General features: G+C 41.1%; 3 protein-coding genes, 1 long non-coding RNA gene and 1 pseudogene across 9 annotated transcripts; 2 read left to right on the top strand and 3 right to left on the bottom strand.

The window, feature by feature from the left end:
- Positions 1 to 162: 162 nt before the first annotated feature.
- On the top strand, positions 163 to 1,848 carry LOC135610018 (protein NDH-DEPENDENT CYCLIC ELECTRON FLOW 5-like). The gene is made up of 3 exons (XM_065103920.1): positions 163 to 725; positions 796 to 1,284; positions 1,387 to 1,848. The coding sequence occupies exons 1-3, from the start codon at positions 222 to 224 to the stop codon at positions 1,579 to 1,581; spliced, it is 1,188 nt and encodes a 395-aa protein (XP_064959992.1). The 5' UTR covers positions 163 to 221; the 3' UTR covers positions 1,582 to 1,848.
- Positions 1,849 to 1,908: 60 nt separating this feature from the next.
- On the bottom strand, positions 1,909 to 3,243 carry LOC135608704 (YTH domain-containing protein ECT3-like; annotated as a pseudogene).
- On the bottom strand, positions 3,125 to 4,877 carry LOC135587051 (uncharacterized). The gene is made up of 4 exons (XM_065103921.1): positions 4,738 to 4,877; positions 4,122 to 4,198; positions 3,875 to 4,026; positions 3,125 to 3,775 (listed from the first exon to the last, which is right to left on the bottom strand). Exons 1-4 carry the CDS (start codon positions 4,753 to 4,755, stop codon positions 3,636 to 3,638), a joined length of 387 nt encoding a protein of 128 aa, XP_064959993.1. The 5' UTR covers positions 4,756 to 4,877; the 3' UTR covers positions 3,125 to 3,635.
- On the bottom strand, positions 4,766 to 6,006 carry LOC103981724 (late embryogenesis abundant protein D-34). The gene is made up of 3 exons (XM_009398463.3): positions 5,622 to 6,006; positions 5,209 to 5,541; positions 4,766 to 5,091 (listed from the first exon to the last, which is right to left on the bottom strand). Exons 1-3 carry the CDS (start codon positions 5,967 to 5,969, stop codon positions 4,933 to 4,935), a joined length of 840 nt encoding a protein of 279 aa, XP_009396738.2. The 5' UTR covers positions 5,970 to 6,006; the 3' UTR covers positions 4,766 to 4,932.
- A 411-nt stretch (positions 6,007 to 6,417) lies between these two features.
- On the top strand, positions 6,418 to 17,336 carry LOC108952628 (uncharacterized). Of its 6 annotated transcripts, XR_010486010.1 has the most exons (7): positions 6,429 to 6,559; positions 6,911 to 7,868; positions 9,938 to 10,179; positions 10,366 to 10,435; positions 14,937 to 15,001; positions 16,081 to 16,191; positions 17,070 to 17,336. It is a non-coding gene; the product is annotated as an uncharacterized LOC108952628 (long non-coding RNA). The 6 variants fall into 6 exon arrangements; XR_010486008.1 differs by lacking the exon at positions 14,937 to 15,001; XR_010486009.1 differs by lacking the exons at positions 14,937 to 15,001; positions 16,081 to 16,191 and having other exon boundaries at positions 6,418 to 6,517.
- The last annotated feature ends 589 nt before the right edge of the window (positions 17,337 to 17,925 follow it).

A 17,925-nucleotide genomic window follows, 5' to 3' on the forward strand; every position in this document is an offset into this window, starting at 1 on the left:
ATGCTTCACTTTGAATTATTTCCTATTTGGTTTGTCATATATAATCGATACAACGATTGAAGATACGTACGTAAAACCGTAAAGCCCCAAAACATAGATATTTGTGCGAGCATTCAGCTGCTACCCACAAAGGACACAAATCATGCTATCCACCTCGAATGGTCTTCGACACCATATAGGATGTGAAACTTGTGGATGAGGCTCACTCTCACTCTCCTGCGATGGCAAGCGCCGCTGCCATCCTTCCTGGCTCGTCTCCTCTCCTCCATGCGCGTCCACCGAAGCGTCTCGGGACCTTGCATCAGCATCTCCCCTTCGCTTCTCTTCGGCGCAGACACAAGAGACAGATCTCCGTGACAGCCGCCTTGGCTTCGAGCATCTCCGTACCGATCAATTTGGACTACTTGGAGACGGAGTTCAGCGGGCATGGGGTGACCTTCGAAGCCATCGGCGACAGTTGCGTCGTCAAGATGGGGCTGGTGAACGGCAGCGTGGCCAGCTTGATGCTGCCCTGTGGTCTGATCACTTCGTACAAGCCCTACATGTGGCACGGTGCCACGTTCGAGGTGCTGCATACGACGGTCTCCGAGGGAGCCGATGGAGCTGCAGTCGTGCGAGGAGGAGTGTCCATGGATTTCGAGATCGGAGGCGACGGCTCGATTCCATGGTCCCCGAGTTCTTGGTCTCTTGAGAGCGTTCGAGGAAGTCCTGAGAAGTCCATTCAGGTACGAATTCGGGTATTCGTGGTGTCGTCGTTGGATTCGACGGTATGCATCTAAAGATGTGCAACTTCAGGTGGAGCTGGTATCGGTTTCTCCGGTGGACATGGCTGAAGTCAGATGCCTGGTCACTCTCCATCAGGACCTTCTTGGTTCAGAGCTGCTCATCTCTAACACCAAGTCCTCACCTCTCCAGTTGACGGGCTCCTTCGTCAGCCATTTGAAAGTGAGTACGCCGGACGCGGCATACGCGGTCGGGTTACAAGGCTCCAACTACCAAAGCAGGCAGCCATTATCGTCGCGGTTCAGCATGGATCCTCCAGACTTGGGCAGGAGGAGTCCCTCGACCTCCAAGAAGCCATGGACCCAGAATGTGCTTCGACGGCTGCTGCCCCGATGGGGAGACACAGGCGAGGAGGAGGAGGAGGAGGAGGAGAAAGAGCTAAACGAAGGTGGCGACGCAGAAGAATCAGAGGGAGAAGAAGAAGATGACTACGCTCGCATGACAGAGAAAATGAGCAGGATTTATACCAGTGCGCCAAGGCAGTTCACGATCATCGATAGGGTGGGTAATCACCTCCTCCTCCACAGTGTGCAGTTAGATTTTAGTTCGATGCAGCTTGATCTTTATATTTGCGTATGTGTGTGTGTGTGTGTGACGATTCAGGGAAGACGGAACTCGGTTGTGATACGGAGGAGCGGATTTGAAGAGTTGTACATGTCGAGTCCAGGATCAGAACATGAATGGTACGGAAAATATGCATACGTCTGCATAGGTCCAGCTGCCCAGCTGACACCTCTGGTGTTGGGTCCCGGAGACACATGGCGAGGGGCACAGTACTTGCACAATCCAAACCTCTAAAACCCTACAAGAAACGACGGATCTAAAGTTAAATTTGTCCTCCATGTCAAGCAAGGAGAGGACAGGAGGGAAGGAAAAGAGAACTCGGGATCCTACAGGTTTCGAATGTGAACGACGTCGGTGATAGTGGGTGGAGTTCACATCTATGTAGCACCGAAAGAAAGGGGTTATTCACCTGTAAAGATGAGCTTTTTTTTAACTTGTCTTCAAGGCTCAAAAATCTCATCTTATTTCTTTTATAAATGCTTACGCTAGCTTTGACTTGTAGATATATGCTTTACAACCATATTTCAATGTTCACCAGTAGAAGCAATTCAACAAGATTGAGATGGAACCACAGTGAACCGTCGTTAATCTATCTAGCCCATCGTAGCAACTCACTCATGCTTCCAATTCAGAGGTAAGAATGACGCAGGGAACCCAAAAATAGACAGACAGAGGTCCAAATCCAACTCCCAATTTTAGCTACGGAAGGGAACGCTTAGCGGTACAGTTGTTAATCTAAAGCCCCCATGCCTACCCAAAATGTGGTCCTGCAGCCTTTCCAAACCTTTCACTTCACCTGTAACCACTGCCAGACTCGAGAAACGATTGCGACGCCATTGGCAACACCATTTCCAGGTTCATCCGGCGAAACAGAAACCGACTGCAACATGGGATTTCCATCGGTACCTCCCTTTTCATCCCCCGCATGGGCACGACGACAAGTTCTTTCACTCCACCACACCTGAGAGACCGAACCATCGGTAAATTACACTAGGCCTGCCTGGTAGGCTGGGTGTCAAATCTCTTCAAAAACAAGAGACTTGCCTGTTTCCGAAGAAGCTGCTGTTTAGTCCTTGTCTCCTCCTGCATTAAATTCTGACGCTTCTCGTAAAAGTCGAAATCATCAAGAACACACATGTTGTTCATGTGTTCCTTAAAAATCTTGAGCATTCGGAGGCCCTGCTCTAGCATCACCTGCATGCATCGCCAACACAGACAGCAAAAAAGAAAAGATGAAAACAACCAAGTATTTGATGTACCCGACCACACCCACAATACAAATGCTCTCACCTCCTGAGCGTCTCGACTGTTGGTCACTGGTTTGTTATCATTGTTCTCCAGCGTGATGTGCTTCAGAATGCTGCTGTTTGGAACGTCCTTAATAATGTGCCACTCGACAGGGAAGCAGCCGATCGATCCACTTGTCGTCCTGCTGCCAATACTCCACCGTCTTGTTGAAGTCAACCGGACCGACCATTTCGGCAACACCAACAAATTGCCCACTGGTGTTTACCTAAATTTAAGAGCAAGACTCGGTACCGCTACTTTCTTTAACCGAACGTACGACTCGGCACCAATACTCACAGAGAAAAACAACAAGACAGGACAACCGCCGGCTTTTCCCTGAGCTTCCTGATATCCAGCATCCAGCTTCTTGTTTCCATATCCGGTGCTGGCCCATACATTATATTTGATGCTTTTGTGAATATCATCCTCGCTGTAGGCTTTAATGACGAACAACTTTGCATCTGCATAGTCATCGTCACTAGAACCACCAAATCCCCAAGAAATTCTAGGCGCACACACGTCGGTGATCAACGGAAAGCAGTCATTAAAAACAGCAAACTTTTCAAAGAATCGAGGTGTTGTTGATTCTGATTTCTCACCGAACAAGTTTTGGAATCACACGTTGTTGCGGCCGAAAGAGAGAAAGTTGTAGGCGGTCTGTGTTGCTCATTCGAGAATAAGGGCCTGGATCCATCAGGACCGGGACCGAATCGAGGGTCTTGATAACCAGTAGAATGAAGCCCACCCAGCAACCCTCCCTTCCCATACGAAGCATCGAGAACAAGTGATGGATTTTGGTGACCCGACGACCTCAGAGTACCTCGTCCATCATTCTCGTTTACATCACCGTTAGAAATTCCATTGGTGTTTCTCTCGGCTCTATCCACCGGAACTGGAGGCTGATCAGCAGCAACAGGGGTAGAAACTTCTCCTCGACAAGTAGGTGGCCTTGGTGTCTGAGTTGCACGAGTTGGTGCATTTGGCTGGAAAAATGGAACCGGTTACTGATCCTGCTGTGCTCCATAGAGTTGACCATCATGTGCCATGGCCGGAATTGATGATCCATTAAAAGGATAAGTACCATAAGGAGTGTATGCATATCCTTGGTACAGATCCCACTCATTGACAGAACCATCGTAACCTACAATCATACTCCAATAAGACTTCTAATGCTGATACTAAGAGAAAACTAGCGCACTGTGGAACTCTCATGATAATAGCACCCGATAAAATTTGCTACCTCCATACAAGTAAGCTGGGGATGCATAACCGCTGGCTACGTAAAACATGTTGGGATCCGCAAACTCAGACACAAAGTGGTGTCGGTGAACGGTTTGAGGGGGTCTCCATGTTTGATGATTCTCGATTGCTTGATCCTTGTTGGGCGAGAAGCTATTGTATCAGAGACCGAGAAAAGATTAACACTGACTACTCTCCCAGTTAAACGAACAAAAACGATACCAAATGTAAGAGAAAAGATAAATCACCGGTGCGGTAGCCTCAACAGCGTCATGGGTCTTCGGCGGAGAGTCCAAAGATAGCTTCTGCAATAGTGCTGAAGCTTCTGCCATTTAATCGAGTTAAGGACAGTATCCATCCGAGAAAAGACGACATTTCTACAATAATTACATCGACGAGACCAAAACCTCAGAGCAGTCAAAGAAAAAGACACGAAGGAAGACCGATCAAGCCATATATCCTTCTCCACAAAGGCGGAGGAATACGAAAGAAAACACAGGAACTATAGATTTGTACTTTAATGAGCCCATTCGCAAACCAAAAAATTGGATCAAAAGAAGCATCAGTATAACACATCGGGTACCAACTAACGCAGGGAAACAATGGTAGCACGAAAACCTCGACCGGGTAACCATCAAACCGATTAAAGAACAGCGGAATCCGAAAACCAAATCGATCACACATTCGAGTTCTGCAATGCCCGCATAAACCCTCGCAAGCGCCCTCGAAACCAACAGCAACATAAAGAAAATGACTCATTTGATCGCATCGGGGCTCAAGAACGAAGAGGTCCGACAAGAACAACGTCAAGAACCATTCAGGAAAGCAACGCCAAAGAACCCGAACCCCGGGGCGGAAGGATACGGTCAGCTGCAGGGGCATTACCACGACGGAACAAAGGGCCGCAAAGAGCACATACAGCTGCTATTTAAGTCTCGTCTACGAGTCGATAGTAGATATTACACGAGTCCTACAAGCTTATTTCGGTACAAGGCGCATAAAACTTATTCCACGGGTAACAGAGGAGCAAAAGGCCGAGATGGAGCAGAAGGGAAGGCATCAAGGTTCTTGGTTGAATCGCGCAGCCGATACCATGGAATCTGCCACACCACCGGGGCGAACGCAGACGTCAGGACTGTTCCGCATCTCCGCCCTCACCACCCGCTCCGCGTCCACCCTCGTCGCTTCTCTGTCATCCGGCAGCCTCATGGCCGCGTCCTGACAACCATAACCGGAGTACGACTTCAAGCCAACGACGATGGTTCCCCGCAACTCAGCTAGCTGCTTCTGCGAAAAAGAAAGAAGACGGATTTGTACTAGTATGATCGATGTTACCTGAAGGACGTCGCCCAGCTTGGTCTTGTCCTCGTCACGGGTAATTCGTGCGTTGAGGGTGGCAGCACTCTGCGCGGCAGCCGCGATGCCGCCTCGCAAGACAGTGTTGAGCCCTGTTGCCGCTGACTCTGCCGCCTCAACCGCAGCCGCGTCGCTCATCTCGATCGGTTCGTCCCCCGCTGCTCTTCCGGCCGCCTCTAGCGCCTCCCCGATCGTCATCTTGTCGGTCCATGAAGACACTCCACCGAGACTCTGGCCCCGTTCCACGCCTCGCCTGCCGCCTGGGGCACCACCATCTCCACTTTCGGCGTCAACCACGTACTGGCCAACAGCCTACGGTCCATAGTAATAACAATTAAGAAATCCAACTTGATCAGAAAGTCCTTCCGCTAGATTTGGCGGCTCGCACGTACCTGGCCGGCGACAAACTCGGTAACGAGACGCTGGCCGGGAAGGCCAGGGATCTCAGTCTGGGTGATGGACACGCCCTGGTTGGCCGGGATGGGGCTGAACTGGTCGTGGCCTACGAGACCGCGCTGCTCGTTGCGCGTGGCAGCGGACTTCATGACGGAAGCGGGGCCGCCCTTAGGGGTGAGTCCCAAGGCCCTGTTCTCGGCCGCATGCATCATGGCCGCGTCCCTGGGGGCGATGGTCTGCCCGGCCAGGTCCCCGGCCACGGGAAAGACGTCGCCATACTTTATGGGCTGGTCACACCCTGCTCCCCAACCTTGGTCGGTCCTCCTCGGTTGTTCCTGGCTCATGTTGCAGGTCGGTCCTACGAGCTCGACGAAGGTTTCGTCGCTCTCTACAGGGCTTATAAGGAGGGCGTAGGACAAGGGGAGGTGGGCACGTGGGTTGTCACGCGTTGCTCACGGAGACGGGACAGCTTCGCTCGAACAGAAGACGTGGCGAGGCTCGGACATGGAAGTCCGACGTTGGAGATACACGTGTCGCGTGAGGTTGGGCTCGCGCGACGACGACTTCTCGGGGGATGAATTTTTCTTCGTGCAACTCGATCGATGATGAATCAGACCGAGCACGACATTTACAGCAGCGGAGATAGCAGTCCGATCGATGCTTGTCGGTTCTGGTCATGACCAAGGCTCGCTGCGGCCAACTCATCTTCCTAATTGGAGGAAACGTGGGCTCCACCACATAAACGGGCTGTAATATTACAACTGCTGGAGGACACACATCGAGCATCTATCTAATCAACGAAAGAGACGGAGAGAGAGAGAGAGGCGCGACGAGAACAAGAGAAGCATGGCGGATCTGTGTCCTCTTCCATCTCCCCGTAGACTCAATGGAGGTGCGTCCATCCTCTTCTTCTCAAGCGATATCTCACTTGCAGGTAGCCCATACTCCGATTAAGATTTAAAAAGTATATTTTTGAAAGATTTTTTATCATTATTCTTTTGTTTTTATCTTTTAAATAAATTGATCAAATAGATTTTTTGACATAAGAGTGTCTTGATCAAATAGATATCATCTAGATCAATTCAAGTCTAAGTACACCTATAAGTTCAATATAGTTTTTTCTTTTTACTTTCATCTTGATTTTTGTTTTCTTGTATTGATTTGATCTTGGATTAATAATATCTTATTATTACTATTGGAGAAATGATTGTACTGACATTTTATCCTTCTCTTTCTTCATAGCTAGTAATATCTTGGACTAACAGTATATGTGGGGGTAGTGCAGTGGCATCTGAGATCTCTCAACGGGTGATATTAAGATGGAGAAATTAACGATGGATGATTGTCGCCGAAAAGGATGAGCTCTCTAGGATCCTACAGCATCATCTCCAGCCATCTCTGTGAGCTGCTTGGAAATAATAACGAAGGATATCTCTTGTTTCTACTCTCTCTCTCTCTCTCTCTCTCTCTCTCTCTCTCTCTCTCTCTCTCTCTCTCTCTCTCTCTCTCTGTGTGTGTGGTGTTGACAAGGTCGAGTGGGTGTATCTTGCTAGAGTTGTCATGAAGAAGCACAAAAAACAAGTCCATAAGTTACGTCGAAAGACTAAAGACTTCTCCTTTCTATAATGTTCTATCATAGTTGTATGTTTCTTCCAAAACTAGTACACCGATCAGCAACGACATGGATATGCATGTCACGTTATGTTTGCCTATCGTGTAAGAAACGGTGCCTCTTCGTCAACCGCTATATCTTATGGCAAGAGGGTCGTAGGGAGACTTGGATCTGCTACGCAGGCACGAAAGAGAGAGAGAGAGAGAGAGAGAGAGAAGATTATTTGGACTAAGGTGTTTGAATAGGATTAAATAAAAAACAAAAAATAAATTAAACATGAATATTATGGTGTTTGAGAAGAACTATAGATGTACATAAATTAATCTGCCTTCGAATTCCAAATATATGCTAATTTTCTTCATTATTTATACTTGTTATTTTATCCAAATAGTTAGTTCATCACTGTCATCGATGTTCAAAGTCATGGGTGGTTGATCATTCTTTGTTCTTGATGGAGTCGTCGCAAGACCATTTCGACGGATTCCATCTTCTTCTACATCATATGAAGGCGGGAGGCGAGTGCAAGGCACCAACGACCCGCCCGCTCTCCTCTCCATCCGGCCTCATCTGCACCCTCGTCCTCGTTCGCCGGCGACAACCCCAGGGCACTTGAATTAAACGGCCCTCACAGGTACTATCTTGAACGAGCTTTTAGCATTCTGAAATATATGGCATGGAAAAAAGACATCATGATATGTTTTTACGTTGTATTAGTAATATACTCGCTCATCGGGGATCGTGTCACTACTTACAAGTCTTCACTCATTTTGTATCTGTCTCGTTAATGTTGTTCATCTTCATTCAGTCAAATCATAACTTGATTGATTCGATTTTGTTTTTTTACTCATTCATTTAAATCAAATCTCTAAATTGGTTAGAATTAATATATATCAGGTCGAGCATTAATTTAACTCGAAACTTAACATGTATAATTTAAGTTTTTCAATCCTCAACGACATAGGATTATTCCCTCTCGATCTTTCTTCATCTCAAACTCAAAAATATTTTCGGAAGACGGATCACTCTCTTTCGATCCTAAGCCGTCCTTCGTATAACAACGAGAATACAAGTGTTTCTTATTTCTTGCACTCGAACGTCTAGCATGGTAGTTCAAATAGCTAAGGCGTCGTCGTGACTTCATGGCACATCACATATCCCATGAATTGTAGGTCAACATTAAGTTGGTCTTTGCACATCCTTCTCTCTTCACTCCTCAACCATTCTATTCATCGGTTTGGTAGCCACTTTCTAAATCTCGATGAGGGCTGTAAAAGCTTCTTCGACCAAAAAACCTGGCCATATCACGTAGTCATAATATGCTAAAAGCTAAATATAAAGAGAAGAATATGTATGGCATAAAGATTGATTAAGCATTAGGCTAACAGAGACGTGTTTTGAAATTATAATAATGATTTTTTATTGGATTTTCAGTAATCCCAAAACTTTAAATGGGTGGCAAACACTTTTTAAAATGGTCGAATGGTCAATACCCATTAGAGTAAGGATGCATAAGACATAGTGGATGCTTGTGTTGGAGATGGATGAACTGAGCGTATGGAATGATTTCTAATAGGTTTAAGTTAATATGATCTGATTAAACTGACAATTTTATTAAGATTTTGGGTAAGATCGTTCAGTTATCTGTATGCTTATCCGAATGAGATGGAATCGAATTGTAGCTGACAAGATCGATCCAATCACGACCGTGCCCCTTGAGCACCGTCTTCTCTTCCGCCTTTTAAAAGGACTTTTTATCTCCTTTGAAAACCCCAAAGAGGCGTGATCTTCTTTCTTCACCATTCCGATGTTCTCCTTGCGCCAAATTCGCACTGCGTTTCTGCTCCTCGTCCTCGCAAACCTTTTCTCGGGGCTAGCTGCTCGCGCCACCGGTGCAACGACCGACCGCGCCGTTCTCCTCTCCGTCAGCGATCGTTTGGATCCTTTCAATGTCCTGTCCTCGTGGAGCGGCGATGATGACTACTGCCAGTGGGGGGGCGTATCGTGCGACGGTCCCCGGAGGGTGACCGTCCTTGACCTATCCGAGCTTGGCCTCTCAGGCTCCATATCTCCTGCCATCGGCAACCTGACCTACCTCCAGTTCCTCAACCTCTCCCACAACCACCTGCAAGGCCAACTCCCCCCGGAGCTCGGTAATCTGCTCTACCTCGAGTCGCTCCGTCTAGGTTCGAACAGGCTGACTGGGGAAATCCCGGCGGAGATGGGTGCACTCCACAAGCTCGTGATCCTTAGTCTCCATGACAACAATCTCGCCGGGAGAATCCCTCCTTCCCTGGGCAATCTCTCGTCGCTCACGCACTTGGATCTTGGTAAAAATCGACTGACGTTCACCCTGCCCTCCAGCCTAGCAAGTCTCCCTGCCCTTCAGCACTTGTCCGTGACACGCAACAACCTTACAGGTGCAATCCCGACCTCCATCTTCCACCTCTCGACCCTCACTCACTTGTACCTGGGGCATAACCAATTCTCGGGTTCATTCCCTTCCGATATGGGCGACACGCTTGTCCATCTCCAAGTCCTTCAAGCAAACAACAACAATTTTGAGGGTCATCTTCCCGCCTCGCTTCCGCATGCTGGCATGCTTAGAGAGATTGTTTTGGCACACAACAAATTTAGTGGACCTGTGCCTGGGGATATAGGCAACCTAGTGCATCTGCAATCCCTGAGCGTACGAGATAACAGGTTGGAAGCCAAGACAAAGGAGGACTGGGAGTTCTTCGCTTCCTTAGCCAACTGCAAACACCTTCACACCTTGGACCTGTCACACAACAAGCTGGAGGGGGAACTGCCGATCCCCATAACCGATCTATCGCCACAACTGGCATTTATTGGTTTGGGAGGAAACAATATAACGAATGAACCTACTTCCGCAGATCTAGCGAGCCTCCGCCCTACTCTTCAGGTGGATAAGACGGCCGCCACAGGTACTACCTTTTATTGCATGCCCTTTAAAGTGATCTACAAATGCCATTAGCTACCTCTGCAGAGGCTTTGTTTTAAGCATTCTCATCCGCAGAAATATTGTGAATTTTCATTTTCACTTCACTTAAAAAGGTAAAATACATCAAAGAAGAAACTTATTGCTTCCGGTTTTCTGATTTCTTCAACAGCTGTGTGTCCCGACTGCCGAGATGGAAGCATAGACGATTAATTCGAATGGCCAAAGTGAGACACCAACAGGTAACACAAGTTGGCATTACATCTAATTTCACAGCCCTAACTGTCCTTCATCCGTTGGTTGCTACTTAATTAAGGTGCATGTACATTGATTTAGACATTTTCTCATTCCTACATGCAATATTTGATTGATGTACACTCAAAGATATTGGCCATAGCAGTTAAGATTTTTCTTCATAATAGCCTTGATAATAGTCAATATTTTCTTAACTACATGAGGAAATATCGGAGTTCTGTTGAGAAAAATCTTCCCTCCTAATGTGTATAAATAGGGAGCCTCGTATCAAACTTGAAAACAATCTTCTTCGTATTTTATGTCTAACATGGTATCATAGCTATAGCCACTTTCTCCTCGACTAAAGCATCTCTAATCTTCCCTCCTCTGCTATGGCACCCCTTCTATTCCATCAAGTCAACACCTTCATTGATGTGTCCACCAACACCGCCCACACCGGCTCAACATAGGGCAATTCTATTAAGAATATGAATAAAACAAAAATGATATGTGTTTGATATGGTGCTCTCTATTTATATACATAAAGAGTAGGATTTTCCTCAACAGAGTAGCAATATTTCCTCATATAGTTGGAGAAATCTCAACTGTTATCTTTGAAAATCTTAGTTGTTATCATGCTCCCGTAAGATAGTGCTCCTGTCAAGGATGTCGATCTTAGACCGATGCGATGAAAATAGTTTGCGGGTCAGAGGCTTCGTGAGTGAGTTTGATAGTTGATCAACTGTATGTACGTGAGAAACACGTAGTTGATATCTGACAACTTGTTCTCGTACGAAGTGAAAGTCGATAGTTATATGTTTCATGTGTGAGTGTAATACTGGATTGGCGCATAGGTACGTGGCGCTAACATTATCACAATATATTATAGGAGTAGAGGTGGAGTTGATGTCAAGTTCTTTGAGTAGATTTATAACCCAATTGAGTTTTGTAGTAGCAGTTGCAATAGCACGGTATTCAGCTTTAATTGTAGATCGTGCAATTATCTTTTACTTCTTAGAACTCCAACTGATTATATTAGCTCCAAAAAAGATAATATACCCCGATGTGGATATTCTATCATCAAAGTTTCCTATCCAATCAGCATCAACAAAGGCATGGAGATGAAGGGGGGAGTGTTTGTGAAAAAAGAGACCATGATTGAGGGTCCCATGAAGATATCGTAAGATTCGTTTAATTGCAGACCAATGCGACGACCGATGCATGAATTGTGATAATTTATTAACTACAAATAAGATATCCGGGTGGGTGAGAGATAACTACTGTAAGAAGCCAAGTACTTGGCGGTATTGAGTTGGGTCTGTAGCAGGGCTTTCATTACATAGTTTGAGTGACTCGCCAGTAGACAGAGGGGTTGTAATTGCTTTTACATCTTGCATGTTCATAATTGATAATAGATCTTAAATATACTTTCTTTATGATAGGAAGAGTCCTGAAGATATGTATGTTGCTTTCACTCCCAAAAAGTAGTTCAAGGTTCCTAGATCTTTAAGAGAGAATCAATATGATAAATGCTTGAGGAATGCCTTGATTTCCATAGGATTATTGCCCATGATAATAATAGCATCCACATATACCAGGAGATAAATTGTATTACCACTTTGATAACGGAGAAATAGTGAGGTATCAAACTTGGAGTTGATGAAGCCAATTGATATAAAAAATGAGCCAAGTTTAGTGTACCAAGCTCTTGGAGTTTGACGAAGTCCACAAATAGCTTTTTGTAGTTTACAAACATGCATTGAATACTGAGGGTGGATGAAGCCAAGAGGTTGCTGCACGAAGACATCATCAGTTAGCGTCTTATGTAAAAAGACATTGTTAATATCGAGTTGTCGTAAATGCCAGCATTTTGAGATGGCCAAACTCAAAATAAGTCAGATAGTTGTGGGTTTAACAACGGGACTAAATGTCTCCGTAAAGTCAATACCAGAACATTGATGAAACCCTTTAGTCACTAGATATGCTTTATATCTGGCAATAGATCTATTTGGGTTTCGCTTAATTCGAAAGACCCACTTACACCCGATGATATTTTGTGTGAGATGAGAGGGTACAAGGGTCCATGTAGAATTATGGAGGTGGGCATCATATCTTCACACATGGTTTTACGCTAGTATGGAGATTTTTGGGCTTGATTAATTATGGTAGATTCATTATTCTCTAACGAGCATTTTGTGATAACATGTAAGTCAAAGATTTATCGTAGTTTAACGATACCATTTTTGGAGCGTGTTGTCATTGGATGTCCAGGGGCTATAGTGTAACACCCTTCATTTTTGAAAATTTTGTAAAGTCTTATTTGTAATGTCGAGACCTAAATATAAATATTAAAAATTAGATATGATTTATAAAAGATTCATATTAAGTTTTAACAAAAAAAAAATGTAGAACATGTGTCACTAGCTAACCCAAGAAGGCTGTCACCTATGTTTATTTTAAGAATGACACATAGGCTTCTTTCATACATGCTTGCCATATTGAAATCCTTATATTAGCCAAATCAAATGCTTTAAAGGAGAAACTAAATATAAACTTAAGATGCTACAGCGTAAGTTTAAGAAGAGAAGGAAGAGGAATTGAAGTAGAGGAAGAAAAAATTTTGCCATGGCTTTAGATTTTGTATCAATTCCACACTTCTGAGGCTTAAATTTGTTTAAGATAAGTATTCTAACCCCTTCTTATAGAATTCTTGATCTCTGATTTCATCTTAATCTTGAAAATTTTGGAAGATATTAGCTTTATATAAGATATTTATTTTGTTTAGGAACAAAACTGTGAATCTGGAATTTTTCAAAGATTTGACTTTTCTATATTGTTCTAGCCATAACTTTATGCATCGATTTTGGATTCAAGCAAAACTAATTTTTTGACATCTAAAATGGTAAATTTGGAGTCTATTTTCCTATCCAAACTATTGTTTTAATTAACCCTATGAAATTTGTAAGATAGAGACTATCAGTTTTGACCTTTCAGTACTCTGTTAATTATAACATTGTTAAAAACTCTGATATATGCAAAATATGATTTATCATAAACTAGACTCATATCTTTATGTGTATATCTGAATAGATCTTTCTGTATATATCTAATTTAAATGATTTAGAGCATAAATGTCTATTGAAACATCTATTCAAACAAACTCTATCAATTGTATAAAACAAAGATAATATTCTCTGACCTTTGGTTACTAAACTGTTGATAACTCAATGTTAGAATCTTCAATTCATACAAAACTTAATTTATCTAAATCTAGATTAATACAACTTTCGAATGATATCAAATTTGTATAAATTGAAGCATAATTGGTAATCCAAATAATTCATGCAATGTGCCTCTCAAATTTTATCAGAATCGAGCTTTGATGGATTCCATATATTCTTGTTTTCTCTTTGGAAATTGATTTCAGCCAACATCCTTACATTAGTTGAGCTTTACATTACTGTTTTGGATCCATGTATACTATTGTCTTTTAATTATTTTTACATCTGAATCTATTATGTAAAGTTAATGTTTGTATCGTAATGTTTCGTATAAGCACATGCAGTTTATTATTTTGCATGTGTTTCCGATATGTCCCAATTAATTATTCACAATATCCTTTTATACTTTAGTATTTGTGGGATAATATGATACTTTGCCAGAAATGGTAAAATGATTATTTAGACCTTTGCTAGAAATGATAAAGAGTATGTGCTTAGAGCCCGTGATGCTCTAGATTATGTTTGGTGGTCATTTAGAAATGAATGAATCATATAATGTTATGATTCCACTTCACCATCTATGTGTTTGACATGATGTCTAGATATTTGGTTATGTGCTCTGGATAAGAATGAAATGTGTGCAACATCATATGCGACGTTTGAGCTTCTGTTTCGTATTTGTTCTTTGATATATACCGAAATGTTTCTTATTCTTCTAAAACATTTCATACACTATTAATATGCTTTGAAATGCTTCTCATGCTATTAATATGCTCCGAAATGCTTCCTATATTATTGATATACTTCGAAATGTTTCATTTGTTATTGATATGCTCCGAAATATTTCATAAGCCATTAATATGTTCCGAAATATTTTATCCGTCATTGATATGCTTCGAAATGTTTCATCTGTCATTGATATGTTCTGAAATATTTTATATGTCATTGATATATTTTAAAACATTTTAAATGCCCTTGATATGCTTCGAAATGCTTCATATGCAATTGATATGCTTCGTAATATTTCGTACGTCATTGATATGCCTCGAAGTGCTCCTTACATCAATGATTTGCTCTAACTAATCTCTACTCAATAGTTATGAATAAAACATGCTTCAAATGAAATGACATCATAATTATGCAATTGATAGATGGCTATCTATAAACTCTTATATCCTTACCTTGTATTTGGTACCTTACTTGTTTGAAACTATCATCTTTCATCATAGATATGTTAGTCGCTTGCTGAACTCTATATGCTCACCCCATTGCTATATAAATTTTTCAGGATAGTTTGTCGCTCACTAAAATGTTTAAATTGGGCTGAGGCTGTGGAAAGTTAGAAGACTTTGGGTAATCCTTTAGTGGATGATATGTTTTTGTTGTATAAGTACACTTAGTGTCTAATGGAATGTTGATGGTAAATATAAACTTATGAGTTTTTAAAAGTTTAAAGGATCTCTAATGTTAGTATTTTGGAGTGTTAAGTTAATTTTATAATGATATAAACATGTGGTAAATATTGGTTTTTGTGATTGTATAAAATCTCATACTTGTGGATTTATGAGGTGGTTCTTGTCTTGGTGAGTTGGTTTTAAATTTTATGATTCATCGAGTGATGTGATATATGAATTTAAATTGCATAGGTTTTATAAATTATAGAATCATGGTTATGAATGACTTGAACGTTTTCTCAGTATCCTCAAATGTATGATTGGCTCCTGGAATTGATTATTGTTGTGACATGACAGAGTGGTATCAACGCATGGTTTGAGGATCTCTGAGATATTTGATATGTTTGATGTGCAAAATATATTGAGGTATAGTGAACTATAGATATCAATAGAAATTTTCTTCGATGCATTTCAGGAATTTATAATGATGAGGACCTTTGATTAATTAAGTGAGATGAAAGGGTTGATCGGGGATATCAAATTAGAGTGGTATAATTGAAGCATAGTAAGACTAGTTCAATACTAGCAGAACAATGGAAGTTATTAGAAGAAAATTTTAATTTGAATGTTATTTGGGAATAGCAAGACTCAATGACATTGATAGCCTCTATCCAGGTGCAATCTTGATATCATTTTTTCGTCGAAGGAGGTATGACAAATTTAGATGATTAAAATTTTTTTTCAAAGAGGGGAGAGTGTAACACCCCTCATTTTTGATAATTTGGTAAGGTCTTATTTGTAATATAGGAATCGAAATATAAATATTAAAAATTAGATATGATTTATAAAATATTCATATTAAGTTTTAATAAAAAAATGTAGGACAAATGTCACTAGTTAACCTAAGAAGGGTGTCACCTATGTTTGTTCTAAGAATGACACAGGCTTTTTCATGCATGTTTGCCACCTTAAAATTCTTATATTAGCCAAATCAAATGTTTTAAAGGAGAAACTAAATGTAAACTTAAGATGTTGCAGTGTAAGTTTGAGAAGAGAAGGAAGATGAATTGAAGTAGAGGAAGAAAAAGCTTTGCCTTGGCTTGAGATTTTGCATCAATTCCACACCTTTAAGACTCAAATTTGTTTAAGGCAAGTATTCTAACCCCTTTCTACAGAACTCTTGATCTCTAATTTCATCTTAATCTTGAAAATTTTGAAAGATTTTGACTTCATACATGATATTTCTTTCATTTGGGAACAAAACTGTGAATCTAAATTTTTTTGAAGATTTGACCTTTCTATATTATTCTACCCATAACTTTCTGCATCGATTTTTGATTTATACAAAACTAAATTTATCCGAAAATAGACTCATACTTCTTTCTTTTAACATATAGAATTATAAATTTGGAGTCTATTTGCCTATTTAAACTATTATTTCAATTGACCCTATAAAATCTATAAGAAAGAGACTATCGGTTTTGACCTTTTAGTACTCTTATGCTTATAACTCTCTATTTAGACTTATGGTCTATACAAAATATGATTTATAAAAAATTAGACTTATAGATCTTTTTATGCATATCTGATTTGAATGATTTGAAGCATAAATGCCTATTAAAACATCTATTTAAATCAATTTTATGAATTCTGTAAAATAGAGATAATGTTCTCTGATCTTTGGGTACTAAACTGTTGATAACTCGAATCTTCAATTCATACAAAATTAGATTTATCTAAATTTAGATTGATACAACTTTTTAATGACATCTTTTGTATAAATTGGAGTGTAATTGATTATTCAAATAATTCATGCAATGTGCCTCTCAAATTCTATCAGAATCAAGCTTTGATCGATTCCACCTATTCTTGTTTCATATATTTGGAAATTGATTTCAGCCAACATCGTTACTTCAGTTAAGCTTCACATTATTATTTTAAATTTTTGTATACTCTTGTCTTTCAATTATTTGTATACTTGAATCTATTCTGTAAAGTTTATGTTTGTATCACAATGTTTCGTATAGGCACATGCAGTCTGCTGTTCCACATGTGTTTCTGATATCTCCCAATTTATTGTTCACAATGCTCTTTTGTACTCTAATGTTTGTGGGATAATATGAAACATTGCCAGAAATGATAAAGGGATTATTTAGACTTTTGTCAGAAATGGTAAAAGGTATGTGCTTGGAGCCCGCGATGCTCTAGATTATGTTTAGTGGTCATTCAAAAATGGATGAACCATATTATGTTATGGTCTCACTTCACCATCTATATGTTTAACGTGATGTCTAGAGATTTTGTTATGTGCTTCTATATGTGCTATAGATAAGAATGAAATGTGTGCAACGTCATATGCGACGGTTGAGCTTCTGTTTCTTTTTTTTGTTTATATATTTACTGAAATATTTCTTATGCTTCTGAAACATTTCATATGCCATTGATATACTCCGAAATGCTTCATATGCCATTGATATACTCCGAAATGCTTCATATGCCATTGATATACTCCGAAATGCTTTCTATATCATTTGATATACTTCGAAATATTTTATTTGTTATTGATATGCTATGAAATATTTCAGACATCATTGATATATTCTGAAATATTTTATCCGCCATTGATATGTTTTGAAATGTTTCATCTGCAATTGATATACTTTGAAATGTTTCATATGTCATTGATATGTTCCGAAATATTTTATATGCCCTTGATATGCTTCGAAATGCTTTATATGCAATTGATATGCTCCGTAACATTTCGTACGCCATTTATATGCCTCAAAATTTTCCTTACGTCAATGATTTGCTCCAACTAATTTTTACTCAATTGTTATGAATAAAACATACTTCGAACGAAATGACATCGTAATTCTGCATTCG

This window comes from Musa acuminata, chromosome BXJ2-4 (assembly GCF_036884655.1).
Source record: "Musa acuminata AAA Group cultivar baxijiao chromosome BXJ2-4, Cavendish_Baxijiao_AAA, whole genome shotgun sequence".
In the NCBI taxonomy this organism is placed as follows: domain Eukaryota; kingdom Viridiplantae; phylum Streptophyta; class Magnoliopsida; order Zingiberales; family Musaceae; genus Musa; species Musa acuminata.

What these genes read in the sequence shown, in the direction of transcription:
- LOC135610018 (XM_065103920.1), top strand. Translation starts at nt 222, where the DNA reads ATGGCAAGCGCCGCTGCCATCCTTCCTGGCTCGTCTCCTCTCCTCCAT. An exon ending in GTCCTGAGAAGTCCATTCAG is followed by an intron (nt 726 to 795) that starts GTACGAATTCGG and finishes GTGCAACTTCAG; the next exon opens with GTGGAGCTGGTATCGGTTTC. An exon ending in AGTTCACGATCATCGATAGG is followed by an intron (nt 1,285 to 1,386) that starts GTGGGTAATCAC and finishes GTGACGATTCAG; the next exon opens with GGAAGACGGAACTCGGTTGT.
- LOC135587051 (XM_065103921.1), bottom strand. An exon ending in CTGTTGAGGCTACCGCACCG is followed by an intron (nt 4,027 to 4,121) that starts GTGATTTATCTT and finishes CTGATACAATAG; the next exon opens with CTTCTCGCCCAACAAGGATC. An exon ending in CCCAGCTTACTTGTATGGAG is followed by an intron (nt 3,776 to 3,874) that starts GTAGCAAATTTT and finishes GTATGATTGTAG; the next exon opens with GTTACGATGGTTCTGTCAAT.
- LOC103981724 (XM_009398463.3), bottom strand. Translation starts at nt 5,969, where the DNA reads ATGAGCCAGGAACAACCGAGGAGGACCGACCAAGGTTGGGGAGCAGGG. An exon ending in CCGAGTTTGTCGCCGGCCAG is followed by an intron (nt 5,542 to 5,621) that starts GTACGTGCGAGC and finishes TATGGACCGTAG; the next exon opens with GCTGTTGGCCAGTACGTGGT. An exon ending in AGCTGGGCGACGTCCTTCAG is followed by an intron (nt 5,092 to 5,208) that starts GTAACATCGATC and finishes TATGGTTGTCAG; the next exon opens with GACGCGGCCATGAGGCTGCC.